Below are 12,797 nucleotides of genomic sequence, written 5' to 3' on the forward strand. Positions count from 1 at the left end.
TTGTATTCAGCACCAATTCAGCTAAAGTTCTTCCAAAAATTAAAGGGGTTTTTTGCGCCTACCTCTGCTCTTTTATGACAAAACAGCCTGTGAATATTAAGCGCATTGTTTCACTACTCAGCTGGTGCTCCAAATACACACACAAAACACGAAATACAACTGCAAAACTGCAAGTATTATCATCTAATTAAAGCGTGCAATTATATAGATTTATTGCATAAAGTAATTTTTAAATAGGTAGTAATCTATCGGCGAACAAACCATTCACTTGTAATTCAGCAACATATTCACTAGTTCCAGCCTCATTTGTGGCTATGCATTTGTATACACCACGATGAAAAGCACCAAGTGAATCAATATTCAATAAACTAGTTCGTTTGTTCAAACGCACGAGGCTGAAACCGTTTTCACCATTTACAATGGGTGCTAAATTGAGGGACCAACGAATTTCCAGAGGTAAATCACCTTTGGGTACAACACAATTCGCACTGGCAATGTCACCCACATCGGCGGCAGCCTCACCGAAACTGAAGGGTAACACCTGAGGCGGAACTTTTTGGGATGATAGAAGGTTGGCATATATACAGGGGGAAGGGATAGATTAGAAATCATAATAAACGTCTACAAAATAATATTATCTAAACCTATAAATGAAATGATCATCACCATTCACATGGAGTTCCGTGCTGTATTCAGCACTACCCGCTTTGTTGCTGGCAATACATTTGTATAGACCACGATGACGTGCCTCCAGAGAGTCAATACTAAGAGAACTAGTGCGGGGATTCAAACGGGACAAGGAGAAACCATGTTCCCCAGTGATAATCGGTGCCGAGTTCAGGGTCCATCTAATTTCCATGGGTAAATCACCCTTGGGTATCATACAGAAAACACCAGCTATTTCACCTGTATTGGCGACTTCCGTACCGAAATCAAAGGGTTGCATTTGTGGGGGAACTTTTCGTTTATAGGATGGGAGAACGGATGGGTACAAAATAAAAATCAGACTTAATTTAAATCAAATTAACTAAACGTATATCATGTTAATTGTTATGGGTAAAGTAGTGAACAAACCATTCACTTCTAGATTGGCTATATACTCGGCATAGCCCGCTGAATTATTGGCTATGCATTTATAGGTGCCTCGATGAGCTGCCTCTAGGGAGTCTACATTCAAAGAACTAGTTCTCTTGTTCAAACGCACTATAGTAAAACCTAGTTCACCATTGACTATGAGTGCTGAATTAATAGTCCAATATATATCTAGGGGCAAATCTCCTTTGGGTACTACACAGTTGACACTCGCTACTTCACCACGGTTCAAGGGTTCATCACCAAAAAGGAAGGGACTTATCTGTGGAGCCACTGTGTTTAAGATAAATTCCAATTTATTACAATTCAGCTCATATTCATCAAATGACCAAAAAAAACACAACTTTGTTAGTATGTAGAAACAGCAGTAGAGAAAGGAGCAGCGCTTAAAGATGTAGTATACGGGAAATCTTATTATTAACCCACCATTCACTTGAAGTTCAGCCTGATAGACTGCTCGACCTGCTGGATTTTGTGCTATGCAGCTATAAACCCCACGATGTTTCGCCTCCAAGGCATCAACACTCAAATAACTAGTGCGACTATTCAATTGAATGATCATAAAACCATCTACACCTGTTGCTATAGGTGCTCCATTTAGCGTCCACTGTATTTTCAAAGGTAAATCGCCCTTGAGAGTCAGACAAGTAACACTTAAGACATCACCCATATTTAAAACTTCACTGCCGAAATTAAAGGGTGATACTTGGGGAGGAACTATATATGGAAGGGTTTAAGAATTTAAAAATAATAATCAAAAAGTAAAGGATTGTACTCTAGTACTAAAGGTATGAAATGCAGGTTCGACCCCCTTTTATACCATTAACTTTCAACTCGGATGTGGTGAAACTGGAGCCCGCTAAATTTTCGGCAATACATTTAAAGAGACCACGATGATATTCCTCAACGGAGGCTATACTCAAAACACTAGTCCTTGGTGATAATTTCATAATGGTAATGCCTTCTTCCCCGTTTATGATGGGACGCAAATTCAAGGTCCATTTGATGGTCATGGGTATATCGCCCTTCTGTACCATACACTGTACTCCGGCATTTTCACCCGTATTCACCGGATCGTCGCCAAATGAAAATGGTGCAATTGAGGGTGCCACTAGGATAGGAATTGAAAGTGAGTCAAGGAGGTAGGAAACCAAAGAGCAAACCGAAAAAACAGAAAAAAATTGCTACAAAAATGTTGAATCTTAACCATTGACTCTCAACACGGCCGACTGTCGAGTTTCTCCCGCATTGTTGGTGGCCACACAGGAGTAGTTGCCCGCATGACGAGCTCTTACAGATTCAATGCTCAAGACACTAATACGCTGACTATTACGAGTGACTATTAAACCATCGTTGGTATAGATGCGTCCACCATTCTTAGTCCAGGCAATATCCAAAGGTAAATCGCCCCTATTGACCGTACAATAGGCAGAGACCATGTCCAGTTCGTTGATGATATCTTGGCCAAAGTCAAAGGGTAGCACTTGGGGTAGGACTGAGGGGTTTCGGATGTGTGTGTGGGTGTATAAAAACGTAAGACAAAAACGCAAAATTGAACTTATTAAGAAAATCATTTAACCATTGACTCTTAGGATGGCCCAGTGCCTAGTCTCTCCCGCATTGTTGGTGGCCACACAGGAGTAGTTGCCGGCATGACGAGCTCTCACCGATTCAATGCTCATTACACTCATGCGAGTGCTTGTCTTCGTAACCACAATGCCATCATTGGTATAGACACGTCCACCATTCTTGGTCCAGGCCACATCGATGGGTAAATCGCCCTTATTAACCGTGCAAGAAGCCGAGACCATATCCAATTCATTGACACTCTCCTCACCAAAATCAAAGGGTACAATTTGGGGTAGGACTTTGGATAAAATTAAATTTCACACACACAAAAGGAAAAAAAAGAAATCAAAACCATGTCATAGCATATCGAAGAAAAAGAGAGTTTAACCATTGACTCTTAAGATGGACGATTGTCGAATTTCCCCCGCATTGTTGGTGGCCACACAGGAATAGTTGCCCGCATGACGAGCTCTCACCGATTCGATGCTTAGGACACTTAATCGCTGACTATGTCGAGTGACTATCAATCCGTCATTCGTATAGAGACGTCCACCATTTTTGGTCCAATAGATATCCACGGGTAAATCACCCTTATTAACAGTGCACGAGGCAGAGACCATGTCCAATTCATTGATGCTTTCCTCGCCAAAATCAAATGGCACTATCTGAGGCAAAACTTTGTTTTGTTTGTGGATAGGGAAAATGGAATGGATTTTGGTTAAACAAAAGAATTAACAGACTAACGAAAGGAAAACTATGGAGATTAACTGGGAAAACGTCTCTAGAATCACCATTAACACGGAGCTCCGTCGTATGATAGACTACCCCAGCTAGATTTCTGGCAACACATGTATAATTCGCTCTATGACGAGCATGTACCGACTCTATGCTCAGCATGCTGATACGCTGTGTGGTCTTTGTGATTAGAATGCCATCATTGGACATGAGACGACCCACCCCAATCTTTGGATCCGGCGCCGTTGTCCAATACAGCTCAATTGGTGTATCACCTTTATTAACCGTACACGTGGCCGATACCATATCATTCATATTAATGGTCTCCTCGCCAAAAGCAAAGGGCACAATCTGTGGTGGAACTTTAGACGAAATTCAAGTGGAATTAAAGCTAGATCGACCAACGTTGATGCTGAAATGCCCCATCAAAGGAAAGGTATGTTTTGCTTTAAAGCTTCCCACAGTTCGCCAACTTACCCATGACTTGAACTTCTAGAGAGCCGCGTGCCGAGTAACCTTCTTGATTCTTAGCCACACAAGTATAAGTAGCCTGATCGGAGTTCCTTTCCACATTCTCAATGATCAAAGTGCCATTGGGGAAGACCTTCTGTTTGCGATTGATGGGCAATGCACGATTATCTAAAAAAGAATTTATTCAGCAAGAGTCTGGATAAAGTGTTTCTCTGGTACTTACCACGCTCCCAGACAATGGAATCGATGGGGTAACCAGCCACTGGGCAAGTAACCATTAAAGTTTCTCCAGCAACAATTGCCTTCTTTTCCATTTGACGAATATAGGGCAAACCGTAGACATTCAATTTAGCCGAATGCTCAGCCACGCCTACTTTACTCTTGGCTATACACTTGTACAGACCACCATCATTGGCATGAACCGAAGTGATATTCAAATACGAAACGACATCTCCATTCACAGTCACATATTGGCCTACTTGATAACGATCATTATTGGCGATTTTCTTGCCATCCAATTCCCAAGAGATTTCCGGTGTTGGATTACCACCAGCCACACACTTGAGGAATACACTTGGTCCTGGTTCCATGGTCTCTTCTTGGAATGCCTGACGTATAACCGGAGGATCGAAACGTCCACCCAATTTCAGTTCAGCACTAGCCTCGGCAGATTCCTGATCATTGCGCACAAAACATTGATACATGCCCTTATCCTCTTTCTTTACGGATTCAATGCGTAGCACGGGTTCACTGTGTCCTATAGCTTTGCCATCTTTCATCCAGCTAACAGTTTTAATCGGATTACCAGTATATTGGCAAGTGAATACGGCAGGACGTCCAAAGTCAACTGTTTGGGTGGGGGGATCAATCTTGGCCGAAAGTGGCGCGGTAACAGTCAAGACAGTTTCAACGCTTTCACCGCCAACAGAGTTATTCACAACGCACAGATATTTGCCAGAGTCCTCGACAACAGCGTCCTTGATAATCAAAGTGCCAGAGACTTGTTTAACGCGATCATTCAATACAACAGCTTGTTTACGTGTAGTGCCTTCAATGAACTTGTACCATCTGTAAACGGATAGGAAATGGGTAAGTCAAAAAATACTTTTCATTATGCTTGAAGGAGGGGGAAAAAGTGGGCACAAAATAAACCAAATGGCGAACCCTCTTGAAGACTTTTGCTTGCCTACTTACCATGGAAATTCGGTGGAGACTTTGGCATACTTACTCTTGATTCTTATTTTGTGCCACACTTTTTTGGGGGAGTTTAAAGGGGAAAAGTTCCTAACCAAGAAACCTAAGCAGAAAAGACTGAAAGAGCGACTCAAACTAAAGCAGAGTTAAAAAGTAGGTACCTAAAAACAGGCATAGGATAAGCCTGACCTTGACATAGTATGGAGAAACTATGACCTATTTTTTGGGTCTGCTCCTGTAAGCGATCGCCCGATATGGTGGGACTTACACTTCCAATGGGTTCTAAATAACAAAAAGTAGGATTTATTCAAATGAAGCTCGCTTTACTTTTGCCTGAATTGGTGGGTTGAGGGAACTTTGCTAAAGCTATTACCTAAAAGCAGGCGTAGGATATGATTGACCCAAACATAAAATGGCCAAATCTGTGCCAAATCCTCTGGTCATTTCCTGTAGACGGCCACCAGAAATTTTGGGACCAACACTACCCACAGGTTCTGCAAATAAACATAAACTAACCTTAGAATGGGAACAGGATAGGCCTGAGCCTGACACAAGAGCGCAAAACTTGAAGAGATCTCCTTGACAAAGGTGAAACTCTTTGATTCACCCGAAAATGTTGGGGCCTTGGCACCCACAGGTTCTACAAAACACAAAAAAATTAAGCACTAAAGTTGAGATCTACCTTATTAGGGGCACTGGATAGGCCTGAGCTTGACATAGCAAAGCGAAACTTTGGCGAAGATAACGGACAATTGTATTACTTTTCACATCGGAGGCAAAAGTAGGACCTTTGGCACTTACAGGCTCTAAAAACACAACAAAGAGAATAATAATAAATCAAGTCTATTACACTTAAAAACAAGAACCAGTTGGCAGAGTTACCTATAAAAGGGAACGGGATATGATTGAGCTGGACATTGTATGGCTATGGTGCCCATTAGACCAATGCTATCATGACTAAATTCATCTTTCTTATTGACTTTAGGGGCCACACTACCCACAGGTTCTGTAATAGAGGGAGAATTTGATCTACTACCTAGTATGTTGGGAATGTTTACCTAATAAAGGGCACAGGATATGCTTGAGCCTGACAGAGCAAGACAACATCACTTGAACTATGACCGAGTAGACTGGAGATTTTTGAGACACTAGCAAAAGTCGGTGCCTTGGCTCCGACGGGTTCTGAAAACGAATATTTTCATATATAGAGAAATCTGCCCGAATATAAAACTACCTCATGGCGGGAACTGGATAAGCTTGAGCCTGACAAAGCAAAGCAAAACTTTGACCCACATCGCGTGTATAAGAGAAAACATTGGAGTCGGTAGAAAAAGTCGGAGCTCTAGCTCCAATGGGTTCTGTAAAGAGGCAACAAAAAAAAGTCTCAGAAACTGCCTGAATATGTACCTCATGAAGGGCACTGGATAAGCCTGAGCCTGACACAGCAAAGCAAAACTATGACCCACCGGACGGGCATAGGAGAAACTATTATAATCTGACGAAAAGGTAGGAGCTCTGGCCCCAATGGGTTCTGTAATAAATTGAAATAAAAAACTTTACTAAAAACTGGCAACTTGCCTCATGAAGGGCACAGGATATGCCTGAGCGAGACAAAGTAGAGCAAAACTCGAATTAATTGAACGCTCAAAAATGCTGCCCTTTGAATCACTCGAAAATGTGGGAGCTCTAGCGCCAATGGGCTCTAGAATAAGAAACAAAAACAATAATCCCTTAAAAATATTTAACTTGAGATATAAGAAACAGAACCAGTTGGACTAGCGTTGGCCCAAGGATGGAAATTACCTAAAAAAGGGCACAGGATAAGCTTGAGCCTGACACAACATAGCAAAGGTGGCCAAGAGATTAACATTTTGCTGAAATGTTTGCACTCCCGAAGGCACTGCGGGGGCCTTTGAACCAATGGGTTCTAGAGATAGAAATGTGGATTAAAGAAAGAGTTTGAAAACTGCCTCGAATGTATTTACCTAATAAAAGGAACTGGATAGGCTTGAGCTTGACATAGTAGGGCGAAATCGCCACCTTTTGGTTTTTGCACTTCAATTAATTTATATTCAAGTGAAAAAGTTGGAGCTTTGGCGCCAACAGGTTCTAAAGAAAGAGGAAAACGTAAACGAAACTACTTGAATGTGGCACTTTGTGTGAACTTTCAATAACATTGAACGTGACCTTTCCTTTTTATGGGGTCACGAACCTGACCTAGCCTAGAGCAATAAAGAGAGCAAGATATTGCAAAACTTGGCGCCTTTTACTCGAATGCATATTTTATTAGGAGGTCAATGTTAAAGACCTTGAGGGGGTTTAAATCTTCAGACATGCGCAGCACCAGCAATAACAGTCGGCAACAGGTGGAGGTCGTTTACGACCGACGACCTCAAAGAAGCTGAAAAAAACTGGGACAAAATGCCGGTTGCTCTTTGCATTTGACCTACTAAGGTAACGCCATTCATAACAACGACGAATGCCATCCACAAATATTTGCGTAGGGGAACTTGTTATGGGAAATTTTTGTGGAACGTGAACATGCGCAGTGCTTGCGAGAGAGACTGTTTGTGGAAACAGCTGTTCGACGAAGGGGAAATTCGATAAGCCAGTTCGAAGAGCAGAAGGGGAGAGTTTTGTTTACAAAACGATTCTCTCACCCACACACAGACACAGCTACCGCTCACACTGTGTTTTTATCGCATTTCTTTTACGATTTGTTTACTTAGCTTACTTTTTATGTGTGTTTTGGTTTTCGCTTTGCTTTGCGCGCGCATTTTTATGAATGAACCGAATCTGCCTAGGGAAGGAGGGTAGGTAGGGAGTAGGGGTCTCCTACCCTTCTAGACGGCTTAAGATTCATCTAAAGTAATGAATAATTAAATAGAAAGAGGCGCAATAACCTGCTAATGGGCACCGGATATGCCTGAGCGGGACAAAGGAGTACAATATCCATGCCCAGATGTCTCTCAATACCTGACCATTTCGTATCAGTCGACAATGTGGGAGCCTTGGCGGAAATGGGTTCTAAAGAAGAGGATAGAAAACTGAATTATCCTATATCTAAGAGGTGACTACTTGAATGTTGGTTTTACCGAAAACTTGGAGCTGGATAACCTTGAGCTGGACACAATAGTGATAAATCTGTGGTTTCCTTTATCTCAAAAGGTTTGCTCATTATTGAGGGAATACGTGGAGCAGTACTTGAAACGGGTTCTGAGAAAGCGAAAACAAAATAAAATTATTAAATGAAAACTGTCTGAATTCTAACCGAAAAGCGGGCACTGGATACGCTTGAGCTGGACAAAAAAGAGCCAAATTTGTATCCCTCATACGTTCAATCCAAGAACGTTTTATATCATTCGAAAGCAATGCGGGAGCTTTACCCCCGACGGGTTCTAAAAAAAACCATGGAATGAATGTTGCTTGAATGTTGTTTCGGCTTACCGAAAACTAGGAGCTGGATATCCTTGGGCAGGACAAAGCAATGAAATTGAACGGGCCTGTTGTAACTCAAGTGGCTTTTGCACTAGAGCTGGAGTTTTTGGTGCACTACTTGAAATAGGCTCTGCAAGTGGGTTAAGTATTATCCATTAAAAAAACAAATAAAATCTAATTAAATTGTTAACCTGATGTTTGGATGGGATTTTGAACTAGTTTTACCTAAAACTGGGAGCGGGATAACCCTGAGCTGGACAAATATTGCTGTGGCCATATGATAATCCACAATGTTGGGCTTATAGGTCAGGGCATTTATTTTGGGTGGACTACTAGAAATGGGCTCTGCAAAAATATTACGATACAAATGAATTTTAAAGAGTAAAAGAAATTGAAAAACTGTTTGCCATAATGTTAGGTAGACTTTTACCTAAAACTGGGAGCTGGATAACCCTGAGCTGGGCATAATATAGAAATACTAGAACTACTGGACACAACCAAGGGTCGAGATTGTAAAGGTGGAACTTTTGGAGCAGTACTAGAAACGGGTTCTGCAAGAAAATTATAGAGATGATTTTGAAAACTGTCTGAATTTTTGGTAAGTTTACCTAAAAATAGGTACAGGATAACCCTGAGCAGGACATAAGATGGCCAAAGTACTAGAACCAGCATAGGTTTTCATATCAAATTTGGCCAAAGAAACAACTTTGGGCACAGTACTGCTAATGGGCTCTATGAGAAGTAGGCAAAGTTGTCATTAGAAGAATGAAAACCGTTTGAATGTTGAGATAGGGGAAGTGCTTACCTAAAAGCAGGCACGGGATAACCTTGAGCTGGACACATTATAGCCACAATTCTGCCCAAACTAACATACTCAATGTTTGTTTTCTGTATCAAAGCTACCCTAGGAGCAGCTCCACTAATGGGCTCTAGAAAACCAAAGGGAAAATTCTATTAATGTCTCCCAATTTGTTTCCCCTAAGACTATAGAAAACTGTCTGAATGTTGATTACCTAAAAAATGGCACTGGATAGGCCTGGGCAGGACAAAGCAAAGTCACACTACCAGCAAGAGGTATATCCACATTGCGAGTTTTATCGCCAGAGGTTAAACGTGGACCCACACTGCCAACGGGCTCTATAATATCATTACATTTTAATTTGTTTTACAATTACTGCCTGAATATTACCTAAAAAAGGGCACCGGGTATGCTTGACCAGGACAAAAGAGTGTAAAACTGGAAGCTAATTCGGCTTCGGCATTTTTCAAACGATTCTCAACACTGATTTTTGGCGCTACACTGCCCACAGGTTCTAAAAAACAAAACAATAAATGGAGGAGAGACAAAATGAGTAAAAACTGCTTGAATGTTACTTAAATGCAGGCACTGGATAGGATTGTGCTGGACAAAAGAGCGTAAAAGTCGTATGCAATTGAGCACCAGCGTCTTTAAGGCGTTCACCAACACTGATTTTGGGTCCCACACTACCCACGGGTTCTAAACCAAAAAGGAAAGTTGATTGAGATCAATGAACAAAATTGAAAACTGCCTGAAACCCACCTAAATGCTGGCACGGGATAAGATTGAGCTGGACAAAATATGCTTATAACACCCTGTAATGTCACTTCAGCATCTTTTCTACGTTCACCAATACTAATTTTCGGTGGCACACTGCCAACAGGCTCTACAAGTTGTAAGAAGCAGAAAAGTTTGTCGAAACACAATTAAAATATATGTATTGAAAACTGCCCAAATTGCTCTTGTGGTAGCTCAAGTCGAAAACAATAGAAACATCTTACCAGAAGCAAAGGGTGGAAGGTATGCGTGACAATGTCCAAAACAATGAATGGGTTAAATCAAGCGTCCAGGCCAAGCTAATTACACTTTTGCAGGCAATGATGCTTGAACTAGCAAAAGGCTTAAACACGCCCCAATTGTAATTGGAAAGGGAGAGTGAGAGTGTGTAAAGTTTTCGGCACAATTAGTTAATGTTACCTATAAGCTGGCATTGGATACGACTGGGCTGGGCACAAAAGAGCCAAAGAATTTTGTGCTTTGGCCAAAAATATGCCAGCTTTGTCTTTAATTTCAACTTTAGGTGGAACACTGCCAACGGGCTCTGTAAATGCAACAAATGTAATCTATCTAAAAACTGCCAAAAGTTGGGATTCATTTTTTACCTAAATGCGGGCATGGGATAACCTTGTGCAGGACAGAGTAAACTTAGTGAATGTTTCATCCTAACGATGGCTATTTTCACTTTGTCATTGATATCAACTTTTGGGCCAACAGAGCCAACGGGTTCTAGAAAATATAACCATCGAAAATGTTATTTAAAAACTGCCCAAATGTCGTGTCATCTCACCTAAATGCAGGCATAGGATAACCCTGAGCAGGACATAGAATACTCAAAGATGTATTGGAAAACTTTGAAGAGAACTTTAGTTTATCATTCATATCAACTTTCGGACCCACAGAGCCAACGGGTTCTAAGAGGAAGAATTTAATAATTAGAGATTTATTACCTAAATGCTGGCATAGGATAACCCTGAGCTGGGCATATCAAACTTAATGATTCGCCATGCTTTATTTGGGATAGAGCTACTTTGTCTTTCAAGTCCACTTTTGGGGCCACAGAGCCAATAGGTTCTAGAAAATTAACAAACAACAAATCTGTTTTCAACTGCCTGAAAGGGGTATATACCTAAATGCTGGCATTGGATAACTTTGAGCTTTGCAAAATAAATTCAAAGAGCTATTTGAGTTCTTAATGACAAAATCCATTTTGTCATGCATATCAACTTTGGGCCCAACTGAGCCAACAGGTTCTGTAAGCAAATCAAAGGAAATAATAAGCCTAGTTCTATTAGAGAAAACTGCCTGTGAATGGTTTGTCATACCTATAGGCAGGCATGGGATACGATTGAGCTGGACAAAGTAAACTCAAAGCCTGACCCAATGGTTTATCAAGCCATGTTATGCGATCCTTGACATCGACTTTGGGTGCCACACTGCCAACGGGTTCTGCAAGCAAAGGGGAACTCAAATGAAAACTGCCTGACTAAAAAGTCTTACCGTGCAAAGGGCACTGGATAGGATTGAGCTGGACAAAGTAAATTTAGAGAGCAGCCGCCACTTCTATCAACCCATTTAATGCGATCATTTGCATCCACTTTGGGTGCCACACTGCCCACAGGTTCTAAAACAGAAATTATATTCTCAAAGAACTGCCTGAATAAAGAGAAAACCTACCGAAATGCTGGAACTGGATAGGATTGAGCTGGACAAACTATGGCCAAACTGTGATTTAAATTGACTCTGGCATAATTTATTTCATCTTTAATATCAACTTTGGGAGCCACACTACCAACGGGTTCTAAAGAGAATAGAAATTCATATGAAATTCCAACTGAATGATGGGATTACCTAAATGCTGGCATGGGATACGATTGAGCTGGACAAATGAGAGCCTTGGAGTCACCCAAACGTGTGCGGGCAAATGTAAACTCATCTCGAGTATCTACCTTTGGAGCTACTGAACCCACGGGTTCTATATGAAAAGAGAAATTCAATGAAATGCTGAATGTTGCACTGACCTGACTATGGGAACAGGATATGCCTGACCAGGACATTGCATGGCAAAATTTTCACTTAATTTCACTTGTAGTACTTGAAATTTATCATGTAGATTCGAAATCTTTGGTGGAACAGAGCCAATGGGTTCTAAGGAAATGCATTAAGTTTATTTTTCAGAAAACTAACCTTACTATCGGAACAGGATATGCTTGACCAGGACATTGCATGGCGAAATTGCTAGACAATTTCACTTGCATCAATTGAAATTTATCATTGATATTATTGATTTTGGGTGGAACAGAGCCAATAGGTTCTAGAGAAATTAAAGTATGATTATCCCTTTGTAAAGAAAGCCTGCCTTGGTGTAAGTTGGTTTAAGGTATTACCTATTAACTGGCACTGGAAAAGCCTGACCAGGACATTGCATGGCATATTTGAAACCCAATGGAACTTCCATAGTTCTAACTCTTTCAAGTAAATTCAGTTTAGGTGGAACAGAAGCCACGGGCTCTAGAGAGAGAGAGAGGGAGGGAGAGAAATCTTTAGCCTGAATGTTGGTCTAAATTTACCTATAAGCAGGAATGGGATACGATTGAGCTGGACATTTGAGACTGAGACTTCTTCCCACATAGCCGCGGGCATTGGCCACCTCATCGTCTATGCTAACTTTGGGTGGGACACTCCCAATGGGTTCTGTAGAAATAATCACAAGGACATTACT

The 12,797-nt window shown here is 41.2% G+C and overlaps 1 protein-coding gene across 50 annotated transcripts in view; it reads right to left on the bottom strand.

Annotated features, from left to right (window-relative positions):
* Positions 1 to 12,797, bottom strand: part of LOC6640097 (Down syndrome cell adhesion molecule-like protein Dscam2) — a 68,835-nt gene that overhangs the window by 26,222 nt on the left and 29,816 nt on the right. For 13 of the 50 annotated variants that reach the window (XM_047010030.1, XM_047010042.1, XM_047010028.1 and 10 more), the window contains exons 7-9: positions 4,091 to 4,935; positions 3,874 to 4,035; positions 1,075 to 1,809 (exon numbers count right to left, since the gene is read on the bottom strand). In XM_047010030.1, the coding sequence (XP_046865986.1) occupies positions 1,075 to 1,809; positions 3,874 to 4,035; positions 4,091 to 4,935 (1,742 nt within the window). Of the gene's footprint in view, positions 1 to 261; positions 553 to 666; positions 958 to 1,074; positions 1,810 to 3,873; positions 4,036 to 4,090; positions 4,936 to 5,222; positions 5,344 to 5,434; positions 5,556 to 5,577; positions 5,702 to 5,743; positions 5,868 to 6,295; positions 6,420 to 6,864; positions 6,989 to 7,964; positions 8,089 to 9,107; positions 9,232 to 9,512; positions 9,637 to 10,495; positions 10,620 to 11,400; positions 11,525 to 11,926; positions 12,051 to 12,645; positions 12,770 to 12,797 lie in introns of all 50 variants that reach the window. The other 37 variants (XM_047010065.1, XM_047010061.1, XM_047010062.1 and 34 more) reach the window with 22 other exon arrangements.

Source organism: Drosophila willistoni, assembly GCF_018902025.1.
Source record: "Drosophila willistoni isolate 14030-0811.24 chromosome 2L unlocalized genomic scaffold, UCI_dwil_1.1 Seg196, whole genome shotgun sequence".
Classification (NCBI taxonomy): domain Eukaryota; kingdom Metazoa; phylum Arthropoda; class Insecta; order Diptera; family Drosophilidae; genus Drosophila; species Drosophila willistoni.